Raw genomic sequence first — 14591 nt, forward strand, 5'->3', positions numbered from 1 at the left:
TGAAGTTTTAGCCAACCCCCGGACCCCAATCTATATCTGGATAGCTAAAATCTCCCATTATTACCACTGTACCGGCCCGGGCAGCCCTCTCTATTTTTTTTATGCAGCCGACCTTCTATCTCTTCAGTGATATTAGGGGGTCTGTAGATTACACCAAATATTATTTTTTCAGTATTTCCCTCCTTTTGCAATTCTACCCACAGTGACTCCACATCCTCAGAATCATCACACACTATGGCATCGTTCACACTGACTTTCATACCACTTCTTACATACAGACAGACTCCAAACGTTCCCCCATAACTCAACCGCCACCACAAACGGGAACGACTCAAGAAGCGTAAGATTTCTACATAAACCATTGTCTATCCACTCAGGAGGCCACGCCTCCGCACACCAGCTCCCTTCAAAAAACCAAGGGAACCAGCAGCATCCAGAAACAAATGGAGCTCAACATTAAACAATTCCGCCGCCTGCCAGCAGGTGTGCCCATTATAACGTCTGAGAAACTCTCTCCACACCAAAATATCAGAACGCATCTGCTGAGAAATACGACATGATGACCGGGCTGAGACATGCCCTTCGTAGCCAGAGATAGCCGCCTTGAAAGAACACGGCCCATGGGCATGACCCGACAGGCAAACACCAAATGACCTAAAAGAACCTGCAGTTGTCACAAAGTCACCTTGTGAACTACGCAAAAACTCTCCACCAACTGCAACAAATACCCCAGCTTATCAGACGGCAACCGAAAAACCATCTCCACCGAGTTGATCTCTATTCCCAAAAAAGAAATGACAGTGTAGGGCCCCTCCGTCTTGTCAGCAGACAAGGAGACACCAAACCTCTGCATGAAAAAACGAAAAGTATCCAAAAGAAACTGGCACCTGGAGGAACCCGCGGGGGCCACAAACAAAAAATCTTCCAGATAACGGATGATGGATGCACTGCCCGTATCATAACGGATCACTCACTCAAAAAATGTACTGAAAATTTCACAGTAGTGACACGAAATGGAACAACCCACGGGCAGGCAAACGTCATAATAAAATTGCCCATCCATCCTACAACCCAACAGATGATAACACTCCGGGTGAACCGGCAACAAACGAAAAGCAGACTCCACATCCAATTTTGCCATAAGGGCCCCAACACCAGCCCTCCGAACCAGGGCAACCGCCCTATCAAAAGAAACATAGGACACTGAGGTCTGACCAAGCATCATTTTCCATCTCCCAGTTCCTAAAATCTAAAATCGATGCCATGTACACGTTGCCTGATAGGGGACGTAACAGGGATTAAACTGATAAGAATAGTACTACTTAACACACCACTCCTATCTGGTGGCACATTAGATTGCACGCGCAGTCCCCCAAATTTGAACTAGGAGGTCCGACCAAGCATCTTTTTCCATCTCCCGGTTCTACTGCTACTTAACACACCTTATAGTAACGCAGAGAGAGGAGTCTGAAGAAGAGGAGTCAGAGGAGGAAGGTGGCTTTGAAGAGGTGGAAGACCAAACACAGCAGGCGTCCCAGGGGGCTTGTTGTCCCCTTTTGGGGACCCTTGGTGTTGTACGTGGCTGGGTGGCGGAAGAGACCTTCAATGACATCAGTGAGGACAAGGAACGAGACATGGCTAGCTTGGTATCCAACCTTGTGCAAATGGGGAGTTTGCGGTTGTGCAAATGGACTGTTTGTGGTTGTTTGCGGTGTGTTAAACGGGGAGTTTGGTCTGTCACTGCGAAGCGGGCGTAACCCTTACACTACCTGATCGATACTACATAATACCTGATGTTTTAAAGCACGTTATTCCAAACAATTTAGGAATTTTATGTGATTTATGCCCTTTATGGATTAAAACCTGACTCTGCATCAACTACGTAATTTTCCATGGAAGTTTAGCCATGGATCCCACTCCAGCACGCCACAGTCCAGGTGTTAGTCCCCTTGAAACAATGTTTCCATCACTATTGTGGCCAGAAAGAGTCCCTGTGAGTTTTAAAATTTGCCTGCCTATTGAAGTCTATGGCGGTTTGTCCGGTTCTCCCGTTTGCAAACATTTGCGGTAATTCGCGTTCGCCGTTCGCGAACAGAAAATTTTATGTTCGCGACATCTCTAATTAACAGGTACAAAATAGTACACTTCTTAGATGTATGTATGTGGTATGCACATATGAGGGCAGAAAAAGTGCTACAGTACGCTTAAAATTATGTATTTATGTAAAACACCAGCCGGTGATTACTTTTCCTGGACTTTCACAGTATGTAGACCCACGACAGATTAACATGTAAAATATAGTTCACTAGGTATGTGGTATGCACTTATGACGGCAGAAAAATGCACTACAGTACGCTAACAAAACTTATCTTTGCACAACACCAGCAGTACACAACAGTGCTACAGCACAAAAAAAAAGCTGTGTATTAAACCCTAAATTGCACTCTGTCAAATAGTATTAGGAATGGACTGCTGGTTATTATACCGTCTACATACCAGTATAAGCAGCAGATGATTTCTGAGCACTGAAAAATCATTCCTGCCTCTTCTGCTAAGGTTCATGAAGTTGAGGCAGTTTGTTGAAATGTATGAGGTAACAAAAAGCTATCTGCCCCTCTCTGTGCTGAAGAAAGTGACTGGGTGGTCAATAGAAATAAATAAAAATCATGTTCAGTGAGAAAAAGCACTGCTCTCTGTCCACCAGAATGCTGATGTGACTTAGAGTTCAAACGCTGCTGGGATCAGCTTCTCTGTGTAACACACACACTCGCAGTCCGTCCTATCCCTCTGCAGTGTATGGCATGAAATGAGCAGCCACAAAATGGCTGCCAATTATATAGGGCTGTGACATCACAAGGGTGACTGGCTGCTGATAGGCTGTATCCTGCATGTGATTAAGGGTCATACGACCTTGCCTTCCCAGTGTTCCTTGCCACTCTTTTTGGTACGTACACAAGGTATGGTGGCCCTCCAGTCCCTGCAGAACTCATCTACACAATGGTTTTTCAAATGGCCTTCACTGCACTAACTCCTATTAACATGTGTACTTAATCTATTTTAATAGTAGCCGCCATTTTGGCTGCATTACCCAAACCAATACCCCAAATCTTTGAGTCCATAGAAGATTTTGAGGAATTTGTGTTGCTCCTGACATTATATTATTCTTGTATTCCTACAGTGGAGGTGTGACGAGGAAAACCGAAGAAACAAGGATATAATCAACAGCCGTCTGGAGGACTTTATGGAGGAAAAGGTAAGAGCAACAACAATTACTCAGGATTCACTATACTTTCATATTTCTTCTACATTTGCTTTGGTTACATTTTACGTTAGTTCCTTAGAAATGTCAGACACATAAAGCACGCAGACCCTGCACACACCAATCCTAGAGCACAGCAGAGTCATGTATGGTCATCACCAGCTCCTCCACCATCACCCTGTATACATAGGTGGACATGCTCTGAAGTCAGACAGAGGTGGCAGGACATTCACCCATCACTGCCTCCTTCTCCACATTACTGATAAACATTAGACTTCTGGTATTAGTTGGGGCATAAGGCCGGGGATCCAGAATTCTTATGTGACACTTTAGGAGAGTGTATGACCTTATAGTCTTTACCTCTCCAGTGTACAATGTCTCCCCAATTCCTTTTCCTAAATAAATGAGGTGTAAATTGTGTAATGTTCTCTGGTGTTTATAATCTGGTCAGCTGTACATGATATTTCTCTGTATCCTATAGTGAGGGTCGTAGGATGTTATTGTTACTTTGGAATCTTTTCTTTGTCTTCCCACCTCACAGCGTTCCTTGCTATGTGAAGGATTTATGATAAAACCATCTGCACTGAGGTCGGACATTGAGGCTAAGATCATCTCACTCCTGGCTGAATATGGAGACCTCCTTCTGACCGACTCTGAGGAAGAGAAGAGGCGTCTTGTAGATGTTCTACAATATGAACTAGAAGAGAAACAAGAAACATTTTGCCTTAAATACTCTATAAAGTTCAAGGTAATTTTGGGCTTCTTAGTGAGTTAAAAGACTAAGGACAATAATAAATAAATTGTATTATGAGTTCGATCCATTTATCTTCTGTAGCTTCTATGTATTAAAATGCACTCTATGCTGCTGTGTGCTTAACCCATTCAGGATGCAGGGCGTATGGGTACACCCTTGTGTCCCAGTACTTAAGTATGCAGGCCATACCTGTACACCCTGGTCCCATTACCCGGGTATAAGCGTGCTCACGAACTTAGCATGCTTCAAAACCTGGTGGGTCCTGACTGCTATCAGCAGCCAGGACCCAGGGTTAATGCCGGGCATCACCGATTGGGCTAATGCCCAGCATTAACGCTTTAAACTCTGCGATCAAAGCTGATTGCAGCGTCTAAAATGAAAAATAGTAAAATGATCCCGGAAAAGCTCATAGGGACCATCATGATGAAATTGCAATGTCCCGATCAGCTGAGAGGATGGCGGGAGGGCCCTTACCTACCTCCTCGCTGTCCAATCGGTCCTCTGCTGTTCCCAGCCAGCCATGGCAGGCTGGAGCAGCAGAGCAAGGATGACAATGATCAATGCTGAGCCAAAGCTCAACAATGAACAGTGTACGAAATCCAAAGATTGCATGGTACAGCCCCCTGTAGGGACTAACAAAAAGTAAAAAGTGTAAAAAGAAAAAGTTAATAAATGTAAATAAGCCCCTCCCCTAATAAAAGTTTGATTCACCCCCATTTCCCAATAAAAAAATAAAATAATGTAATTAAAAATAAACATATGTGGTATCGCCGTGTGCGCAAATGTCCAAACTATCAAAATTTAAAGTTAGTAAAATAATTGCTATTTTAATACACTAATGTGGGGTAGGAAAAGGACGCAGATAAATATTGACTTTTTATGCCAACTAAGAGCCAAAGGAGGGACTGAATCCCGGATGTGCTTACGAAATGAAAAGTAAAGGGAATAATGAAGATATTTTTCAGGTTCTGGAATCAGGACAGGTAGCAGGAAGGGAAAAGAAGAACAATCCAATAGCAGGGAGTATTTGAAAGAAATGGAGAATGTTTAAAGCGGAATCGAAGGGGTTTTGGATCTGGCACCCATCTGGTATGACGTAAAGTTAAAGGGATTAGGTGTATCTGAAAATATGAATAGGTTATATAAGTCTGAATGTAAGTTGATAAGTGACATATGGAATAAAGGGAAATTCAAAGAGTGGAATGAAATAAAAGTAAGATATAATCTGGAACATAGTATGTGGCTGGATTATATAAGTTTAAAGTCAACCATAACAATAATTGAATGTACAAGAGTAATTAAGAAACTACAAGAAGGTGAAATAAATCAGAAGTGTTAAGCCCTTGGGCTGTATTTATGGGAGGGGGCGGTCTCCTATAAATACCCCCCTCCTGCAGCAATCAGGGCATATGTGGCATTGTGTGAAAGGCGTATGTGGCGTTGTTCAGTGTATACACTGCAGTTAGCTCATACGTTCCTGGTGCTGTTCCACGTGTATGTGTGTCCGTGTGTTCCTCCGTGAGTTTTGTTCCTGCCAGCTCCGGCGTTTTGTCAGGTAAGTGCCGTCTCGGCCCTGCTATGTTGTCTACATGTCACTGGCCGCTGTTCCAGCCGCTGTGCCCAAGGGGTTCCTGCTCTTGTCACATCCCTCTCATTTCACACCTAATTGTGCCCAGTTCTGTTGTGATCAGTGTCTCCCCCATTGCGGGCTTTACTCGCTTGTAGCAGCGGGGGGGGGCACGCTACGTGTCACATCAGGACGGGGAGGGGGCCTCCGGGGATAGGTGCGGGTACTCACGGGGCCTCGTGCTTGGTTTCCCACGTACCTCTCGGTGCGCTCCGCTTCGTGGTGTGTCTCGCTGCCGATTCAGGAGTGGCCAGCGCAGCATAGCTGTGTAGCGGGGACGCCGCTCAGGGCGTGTCTACACCCGGCGGTCGTGTCCCTTGCAGGGGAGGCGGTTCTTTAAGGCCGGTTTTCTCTGCGGAGGGCTTGGCTTTAGGGGAGGGCAGGCAGCGGCTCGCGCCACTCAGTGTGAGCTTGGGGCGCTGCCGATGTTGCTGTGCTGTGCTCAGAGGTTTACCCTCTGTTGGCCAGCACTCCTGCTGCATGGAGTGCTCTAAAAAATTCCTTCTCAGGGCATACTGCTGCAGTGTCTGCTGGTACTGCACTGCTGCACGGTGCAGTGCAGCCGGCTGGGGGTCATTTTCCCCTGCCAATTAACCCCTTTTCTGCCTAAATCACCTGTTTGGATGCTCCTGGCTCAGTTGGCACCAACACCGTGCTTCCTCAGAGCCATGGTGGTCACCCCAGGGGTTAACAGGCCTGGGGGCGGGCATGTGGTGTACGGTCGTTCAGTATTATACACGTTTATTTGCTTGTTATATCCTAGTTACTTTGTGTCAACTCCTGCTTACAGATGGTGTGTAGTGTAATGGTTACTCTGTGTGTAGTGCACTCGCTGGGTGGGTGGTTCAGTATAGGTAGCTCCTGGCCTGAACCTAGCTCCGCAATTTGGTAGCAGTTGCCGGTTTAAAAAAAAATATATGTGTGTACATATAAAAAAAAAAACACACGTACGCAGAGATTTATGGGTGGGGTATACTGGCCGGTTATGTTTTTACTGACACATCTTCAGGGCAACTTTCACCAGTTTGCCTGACTACTGACACGTCTTCAGAGCGGTCTAGGCCCTTATTGTAGTCCTAGTTGTTACTGACTCGTCCTAAGAGCAACGTTACGCATGCGACTGTCTACTGACATGTCTTCAGAGCAGTCTAGGTACGTCCACACTCCCGATTGTTACTGACACGTCTTCAGAGCAACCTTTACGCATGACTGACTATTGACACGTCTTCAGAGCAGTCTAGGTACGTTCACACTCCTGATTGTTACTGACATGTCTTCAGAGCAATTACGCTATGACTGCCTACCGACACGTCTTCAGGTTAGTCTAGGGTGTAGGCATGGCCGATTGTTACTGACACGTCTTCAGAGCAATACCACGCTTTCGACGAATACTGACAATTCTTCAGAGCGGTCTAGGCATGTTTCATAGTTAGTTGTTACTGACAAGTCCTCAGAGCAATTTCACGGTGTGTTTGTCCATTGACTCCTCTTCAGGTTGGTCCAGGTCAGGTTGCTTCTCTCCAGTCCTCAGAGCAGTAGCGTGTGTGGTGGCCTACTCTCGCTCTCATACACCGGGTATGCACCTAGTGTAGGGTCCTCATACGTTGTTTCCTTATTAATTCCGTTTTGTCTCTTCGTTTAGTTGCTTCAGTGGTCCAGGTGTTTCAGCGGTGCAGCCGCTTCCGGCAGCAGAACTTGCAGTGCAGGTGCGATATACAGTATGGTGTCCCTCAGACATTCTGCCCTCGGAGATTCTCAGCTCCTCGCTGCTTTAGCGTCAGGGTTCCCTAGGATAAGGGTCACCCCGTTGTCAGGGCCCGTCACTGGGTCTAGTTTGTTCTTTCACGGTGCCATGCAGGTGGGGCTTGGGGGGCACAAGGCCAGTGCAGCAACTCACTCTCAGGGCGCGGGCGGGTTCGCACCGGCTGGTTTCTACTCCCTCTCCTGGTGACAGGGAGGGGTCAGTTGGTCACAGGATACGATGCCATTATACTATTTTCTCTACTCAGAGGTCGCTTGCAGTGCCTTCAGTTTCCCCAGCAATAGCTTGGTTGTTTTCAGGTGCGTATGGTGCTTGATGGGGGGGGGGGGGGGGTTGATTCCTGTTGCTCAGGGTTATTCATGATGTTTTTCCTTCTCCACCGATACCCAATCTTATTGGCCCAGACAGGTGGTGCCAACATGTCTCATGCGTCTGACATTGAGGAGGCCAGGTCTCTGCCAGAGACTCCCGTCAGAGGCTCTGACAGGGGTAGCGGTCGGGCGTACCGCAACGGGACCATCATGCGTCCATGAGCTCCGCAAAAAGGGGGTGGCATACCCGGCCTCCACCAGAAAGGCGGAGCTCTATAAATTGCTCAGGGCTGAACCTGAGGCCGGCTCCAGTCAGGACTATGGAGGCACAACTGCTGAGGACAACCCGGTCACGCAGCTGCATGACATGATGAACTCGGTCCTGAATGTGGTCTCGGGGTTATAGGCCAGACTGGACTCCATGGACAGGGACAAAGCTCAGGCTGTACAGGCCGCGGCGGCCGCCACGTTCCTGGCTCCTGTCCAATCGGTCCCGGGTCCCAGTTTCCAGCTGGTGCCCCTGGCACATGATCCTCAGGCTAGCACCTCAGGTGGGATGCTCGAGCCCCCGAGGGTCAGTCAGGCGCACTACATCAGTCCTGCCCTTAGGAAGGACATTTTGGAGGGCCGTGATGTCAACTTGGCGTCCTTGCTCATCGCCACCAATGATGTCACCGAAACCCGGTTGGTATCCTGCGGGGAACTGTCGGTGATGTTTAAGAGCAAGGACACCAGACTCAGCCGGAAGCTTACCATTCCGGAGTTTGTTATTGGTTTTGCATGTTCTGAGATGTGATCTGCACTGTCAGTCCAGACAGGAGAGAGGAGTTGGACGCCTACCTGTTGAATGTGACCGACCTGGGTTACAGGTTTGGCGGTTCAGCTTTCTATGACTTTCACAAGTCTTTCTCGGCCAAAGCGGCTCAGTTTAACTACACTACCGACTGGGCCAAAGTGGACATCGAATTGTTTTGCCAACACTTCGCCGGCTTGAAGGTGCCGGCTTGCTCCACGTGTCAGTCTCCCACACGGCGGCTTGGTGCGACCTCGACCCCAAGGAGGCCCCGGTGGGTAGAAGTTCTGGCTCGATGGCAGCAGCAGGCCCCAAGAGCATGCCTAGTGTGGGCAAGATGGGGAGGCCAATTCGGTTCCTAGGACGGAATCAAATATGCAACAAATTTAACATTTCCACATGCAACTACAACCAGTGCAGACTGTTGCATGTGTGCTTCAACTGCTACTGAGCCCATCCGAGAGCAGTGTGCCCTCAGAAATTCTCCCAGGCGTGACTAGGCGTGTTCCGGGTCTCGGCTCTGGGTAGGGTTCTGGAGGCACATCCAGACCAAGGATGGGTGAGGTGGCTCCTGGATGGCTTCCGTCAGGGCTTCCATACAGGCTTGGTGGCCCTACCCCAGTCCACTCACGAGTGTGACAACCTGCACTCTGCCTCCAATGATCCACAGGCAGTGTCGGAACTGCTTCAATTGGAGGTGGACAAGGGGTTCATCATCGGACCATTCATCATTCCACCATTTGAGGCGTGCAGAGTCAGCCCGATTGGCATTGTGGTTGGAAAATTCTCCAATAAAAGGCATCTCATTTATGACTTGTCAGCGCCTCATTCTTCCCTAGTCCCGAGCCTCAACTCTCTGATTCCCTCCGAAGAGTTTGGTATGAAGTACGCTTCTATCGACCAGGCGATACAAATGATCATCCAGTTAGGGCCGGGGGTGTTTTTGTAAAAAATCGACATTGCAGATGCCTCCAAGCTCCTTCCAGTGAAACCGGACCTGTGGCAGTGGTATGGCATCAAATGGGAGGACAAGTACTACTTCGCAGTCAGGCTCACCTTCGGTTCGAAGAGTAGTCCTTGGCTCTTCGACCAGCTGGCTATAGCCCTTAACTGGGTTCTCGAGCGGGTGGTGGGCTGCAGACATGTACTCCACCACCTAGATGACTTTCTGCTAATTGAGCCACCAGGGGTTGTTCCATGTCAGTTAGCTGAGGGTCTGCAGCTTTTCCAGTCTCTAGGGGTTCCGGTTTCTCCTAAGAAAGTGGAGGATCCTGTCAATTGTCTGATATTTCTAGGGGTAGTGTTGGACGGGGCCAAGATGGAAGCTAGGTTGCCCCAGGAGAAGTTGGATAGGATCAGGACGGTGATAGGTAAGTTCACCCGGTCCCAAGTTACTACGAGGGTAGAGTTGCAGAGTCTACTGGACATTCTGGCATTTGCCATGAAGGTTCGGGCTTTTGTCTCCAGGCTGCTGGCTCTGCTGTCAGCAGCACCCTGCCAGGACAGCCTCTTTCAGGTAGGTCATGAGGCGGTAGAGGATCTTCTGGTGTGGCAGCAGTTTCTAGAATCCTGGAATGGCATGTTTTTTTTTGTTCCAGTGGCATACGACTGGTCGCCCAGGGTGTTCACCGATGCGTCCTCTTTAATCGGGTTCGCTGCTATTTTTGGTGTTCACTGGGTGGCCGATCGTTGGCCGCAGCAGGTCAGTCAGATCCCGGGCTTTGCTATGTGCTCGGCCTTATTTGAAATTTTCCCCATAGGGGTGGCAGCTCAGGTGTGGGGGCAGGGCTGGTCTCGCAAACTGGTCACAAAGGGTAGGTCCAAGTCCTCACAGGTCATGAGGTTTCTCAGGAGGTTGGTGTGGCTGTCCTTGCGTTACAACTTTCAGTTCACTGCCACTTTTATTGAGGGTTCATGCAACATTGCAGCTGATGCTTTCTCACGGACTAACACAGCTCTTTTCTTCCAGGTGTCACCAGGGGCGGATCCAGTTGGCACGCCAGTAACCCCCCAGGTACTGGTGATGGGCTAACTCGGTTCAGACGCCTGGCCAATAATCTCATCACCAGTTCCCTCTCAGCCAGCACCAAATGTCGTTACCAGGTGGCTTGGAACGCTTATCAGCAGTTTCTGGCTGCACACCCAGAGGACAATACCGGTTACATCCCTTCCCTACTTAGCTTAGTTGCTTTTTGCCACTCTACCTTGGCACTGTCTCACAGCACCATCAAGGGGTATTTGGCAGGGGTTCAACATTTTATGGCCATGCAGCACCCAGGTACTCCCTCAGTGTTTGCGGCCCATCCTATCAAGGCCATACTGAAGGGCATCAGCAATGTGGCACCTGCTAAGGTGCCCACCAGGGTTCCTGTCTCAGGAGAGCTGTTTAGGGGCATGTCCGATATGTTGGACTCCTCCCCTTTCGGTTTCCTTCTTAGCCTAGTCATTAAAGCTGCCATTTACATGGGCTTCTATGGGTTCCTATGACACGGGGAGTTCACACACTCCTCCCACACAGGGACAGGGTTGGTCAGAGGACAGTTGTCCAGCAGGGGTCACACCAGGGTCCTCACACTCACCTCCACCAAGACGTCACGGAATGAGGTTCAGGTCACCTTCTTTCCCACCGGGCACAAGTGGTGCCTGGTGACAGTTTTGGACGCCCTCCTAGTTGCCACCACACACGCCTCTGCTACCAGTCCGCTACTCCCGGTGGGTCAGCGGCCGCTGTCCTCCTCCTGCTTCGTTCAGGAAGTCCGCACTCTAGTTGCTGCATTAGGGCATTGCCCTAAGCTCATTTCAGGTCATTTGTTTCGCATGGGGGCAGCCTCAGCTCCTTCCCAGCAGAAAGTGCCCGCACACTTAATCAAGGCCATGGGTAGGTGAAAGTCGTTCTGTTATGCCAGGTACATTCCCAACCCGCATGTCGAGGTGGCTCATGTGTTTACGTATTTGGCTTTGTAACTGCTTACTGTCTAAATAAATACTTTACCTAAACACGTTGTCTTTTGCCCTCTATAGGCGTGCCCACGCTTTACGGTTTTGGCACACCTCAGACCGTAGGGTAGGTTGCTAGAACATACGTTGATCAGTATGTGTTCCATCTAAGCCACGACCACAAATGTATTTCTTGTATATATATATATATATATATATATATATATATATATATATATATATATATAATGAGGAAAAACAATGATAGAAATGCCCGAGATGTGGACTTAAACGCTCTTCTTTCTTCATATTTTGTGGGGGTGTGTTAATATTCCAAAACCATTGGAAGGGAGTATTTGATCGAATATGGGAAATTTGGAATTATAGGATAGAGGCAAACATGGTGGTTGTGATCCTTGGAGAAGACTCTAGGATAAATCTGGTTGGAAGTGAGAAAAGAAAATTAGTATCACTGTTTTTTCTAGTCTGATGATAATTAGAAATTGGATGTCCCCAATAACACCAGATATACAGAGTTGGATTGCAATGGTTAGAAATATCAGTGAGTATACGCAAAAATAAAAGCAGTAAGAGGGATTATTGGTTGGTGAAATGTTTTTTTTTTTGTAAGGGAGGGGGTATAAAGGAAAAGCATGTATTATAATGTATTGATAACATGCTGTTTTGTACACTGTGGAATATATAATAAAGATTATTATTTTTTTTTAATTAAGTAACTTAAACCGCACGGTCAATGGCATATACGTAAAAAATACCAAAGTTCAAAATTGTGCATTTCACATAATCACTTCATATACCATAAAATTTATTAAAATTGATTAAAAAGTCCCTTCAAAACAAAAATACCAAAGATACCAATAAAAAAATACAGATCACCGTGCAAAATAATTAACCCTCATATAGCCCCGTATACCAAACAATTTAAAAGTTATAGGAGTCAGAAGATGACAATTTTAAACATACACATTTTGGTGCATGTAGTAGATGAGCATTCAGGAGAAGAAAGAGATGGGCCACACACTGATCCATCAGGGGCCCGACTGACTGAAATGACACAGAAGAGGACACAGTAGTTTTACACTCTGCTGTAATACTGTACATAGTAGCTACAGAAGACACAGGGCAGATTCTTAAAAATTAAAGGCAAATTAAATGCAACTCTAAATAACCCTCCTCCTCCTAAATAACCCTCCCTTTAACCCTCCCAGATGTCACGGTCAATAGTGACTGTAGCATCTAGGGGGTTATAAGACTTGTACCAGTATCTTCACCACTCCAAAAAGATACCAACTAACTCCCCCAACCCCTTGTGGGGTACCATTTAGTTGTCATTGCAGCCATGATCCTTCTTAAGACCTCCAAGCCTACCATGACTGTGTTCCTATTACACTGACTGTACACTGCAATGCATAATTACTACAGTACAATATAAGCAATTAAGTTCAAGTACCCCATTGGGACTAAACATGTAATAAAGAAAACAGAAATTAAAAATAAGAATATAAAGACAGAAAATGTAAAAAAAGAAACATTTAAACATTGCCTTTTATTCCATTTTTCAAATAAAAAAAAGTCTAAACTGCAAAAAAACTAAAACATAACTATTAAAATATAGTGTTACTGGTCAAGCACAGCGAACACTGTCTCCCACAATAGTGAATCTTTGAAGTTTTATTTCAGATTTGGATGCCGATTCTATTTTAGAATATCCAAGGTGGCTGAAAAATTGTGGTACGAGCCACTGAGGTCATCTATAACTGTTCCCAACCACTTTGAGACTCACAAAAATCAAGACAGCCTTGGTAAATTAATGGTGTTACTATCATTTAAAGGAGTACCCCATTGACACACATCTTATACCCTATCCTTCGGATAGGGGGATATGATGTCTGATCACAGGGGTCCCGCTAATGGGGACCCCACCATCTCCGGTGCAGCACCCCGGTCATCTGTGCAAGGATATCTATGGGAGAAGGCATGCCGGCTACGTCATGCCCCCTCTCATAGACAAGAATGGAGGGGGTGTGGTGTTACATTACGAACATGGAAGCTCCAAGCTTCTGTGTTCCGGACCCCGCTGCCAGCCTTGAGATAGCAGGGATCCACAGCAGCGGGACCTCCACAATCAGATATCTTATGAATATGGGATAATATGTTTATAGCCAGAGTACTCTTTTAAGTTTTCACTATCATGTTGCCCAGAAATGTCAAAAGATCTTTTTCGGAGACCGGCTGCGATCACGAGATGTAACTCAGCCCCAGCCGGACGCCAAATCCAACCCTTTTACCCCATAGACTTGTGGTAGTCTGTGGCAATCTAAAAGGGGTTGGTCTGTAAAACCAGAAATAGGGTTCTTTATGAGGAGAATATTGTGGTCTGACGATTAGAGATAAGCAAACTTTTGAAAAATTTGATTCGGCCAATTCGCCGAATTATCCCCCAAAATTTGTTTCGATCAGAATTTATTTGCTGCAAATCACTGTTAAAAACTTTTATCTCTGACCTACAGAGAGACTCAGTAGGGCTGTAGAACACTTTGCCTTGTCCTAACACACATAGGGAGTGTGCTGGGTTAGTGAAATAATACTGTTATTCAGTATGACATGCAGATTACAGGCATCATTAATAGAATCACTGCCACAAAGCGTCTGTATGTGGCAGCAGGGAGACCATATGGTGCTGAATGACACAGTGTGGAGGTGTTGTCAGCATGAGGAGACCATATAGTTGCCCAATGACACAGCCTGGAGTAGGCAGAAGCACAAGGAGATCACATAGTGGCTTAATGACACAGCCTCTGAGGTGGCTGAAGCATAAGGAGATCATATAGTGGCAGAAAGACAAAGCCTGGAGTTGGCGGCAGCATGAGGAGAACATATAGTCGCTGAAAGACACAGCCTTGAGGTGGCTGAAGCCTGAGAAGACCATATAGTGGCTGAATGACACAGCCTGGAGTTTGTGGCAGCATGAGGAGAACATATGGTGGCAGAAGGAGACAGTCTGGAGGTGGCAGCAGCAGCATCAGAAGTCCTGACAGTGACCCGGTGACAGAGTGGTGAGGTGGGTGGCAATACCAGTACCCGTGACAAAAAAAGGTCTAATGCGAAGGAATGTTTGTAATTGGGG

At 47.0% G+C, this 14591-nt stretch overlaps 1 protein-coding gene across 4 annotated transcripts in view; it reads left to right on the plus strand.

Moving 5' to 3' along the window:
- The window catches only part of LOC130284955 (RING finger protein 112-like), a 228822-nt gene that overhangs the window by 162981 nt on the left and 51250 nt on the right, over nucleotides 1–14591 (plus strand). For all 4 annotated transcript variants that reach the window (XM_056535938.1, XM_056535939.1, XM_056535940.1 and 1 more), the window contains 2 exons: nucleotides 3179–3253; nucleotides 3801–4007. In XM_056535938.1, the coding sequence (XP_056391913.1) occupies nucleotides 3179–3253; nucleotides 3801–4007 (282 nt within the window). The remainder of the gene's footprint in view (nucleotides 1–3178; nucleotides 3254–3800; nucleotides 4008–14591) is intronic.

The sequence above is a fragment of the Hyla sarda genome, chromosome 8 (genome assembly GCF_029499605.1).
Source record: "Hyla sarda isolate aHylSar1 chromosome 8, aHylSar1.hap1, whole genome shotgun sequence".
Taxonomy (NCBI): domain Eukaryota; kingdom Metazoa; phylum Chordata; class Amphibia; order Anura; family Hylidae; genus Hyla; species Hyla sarda.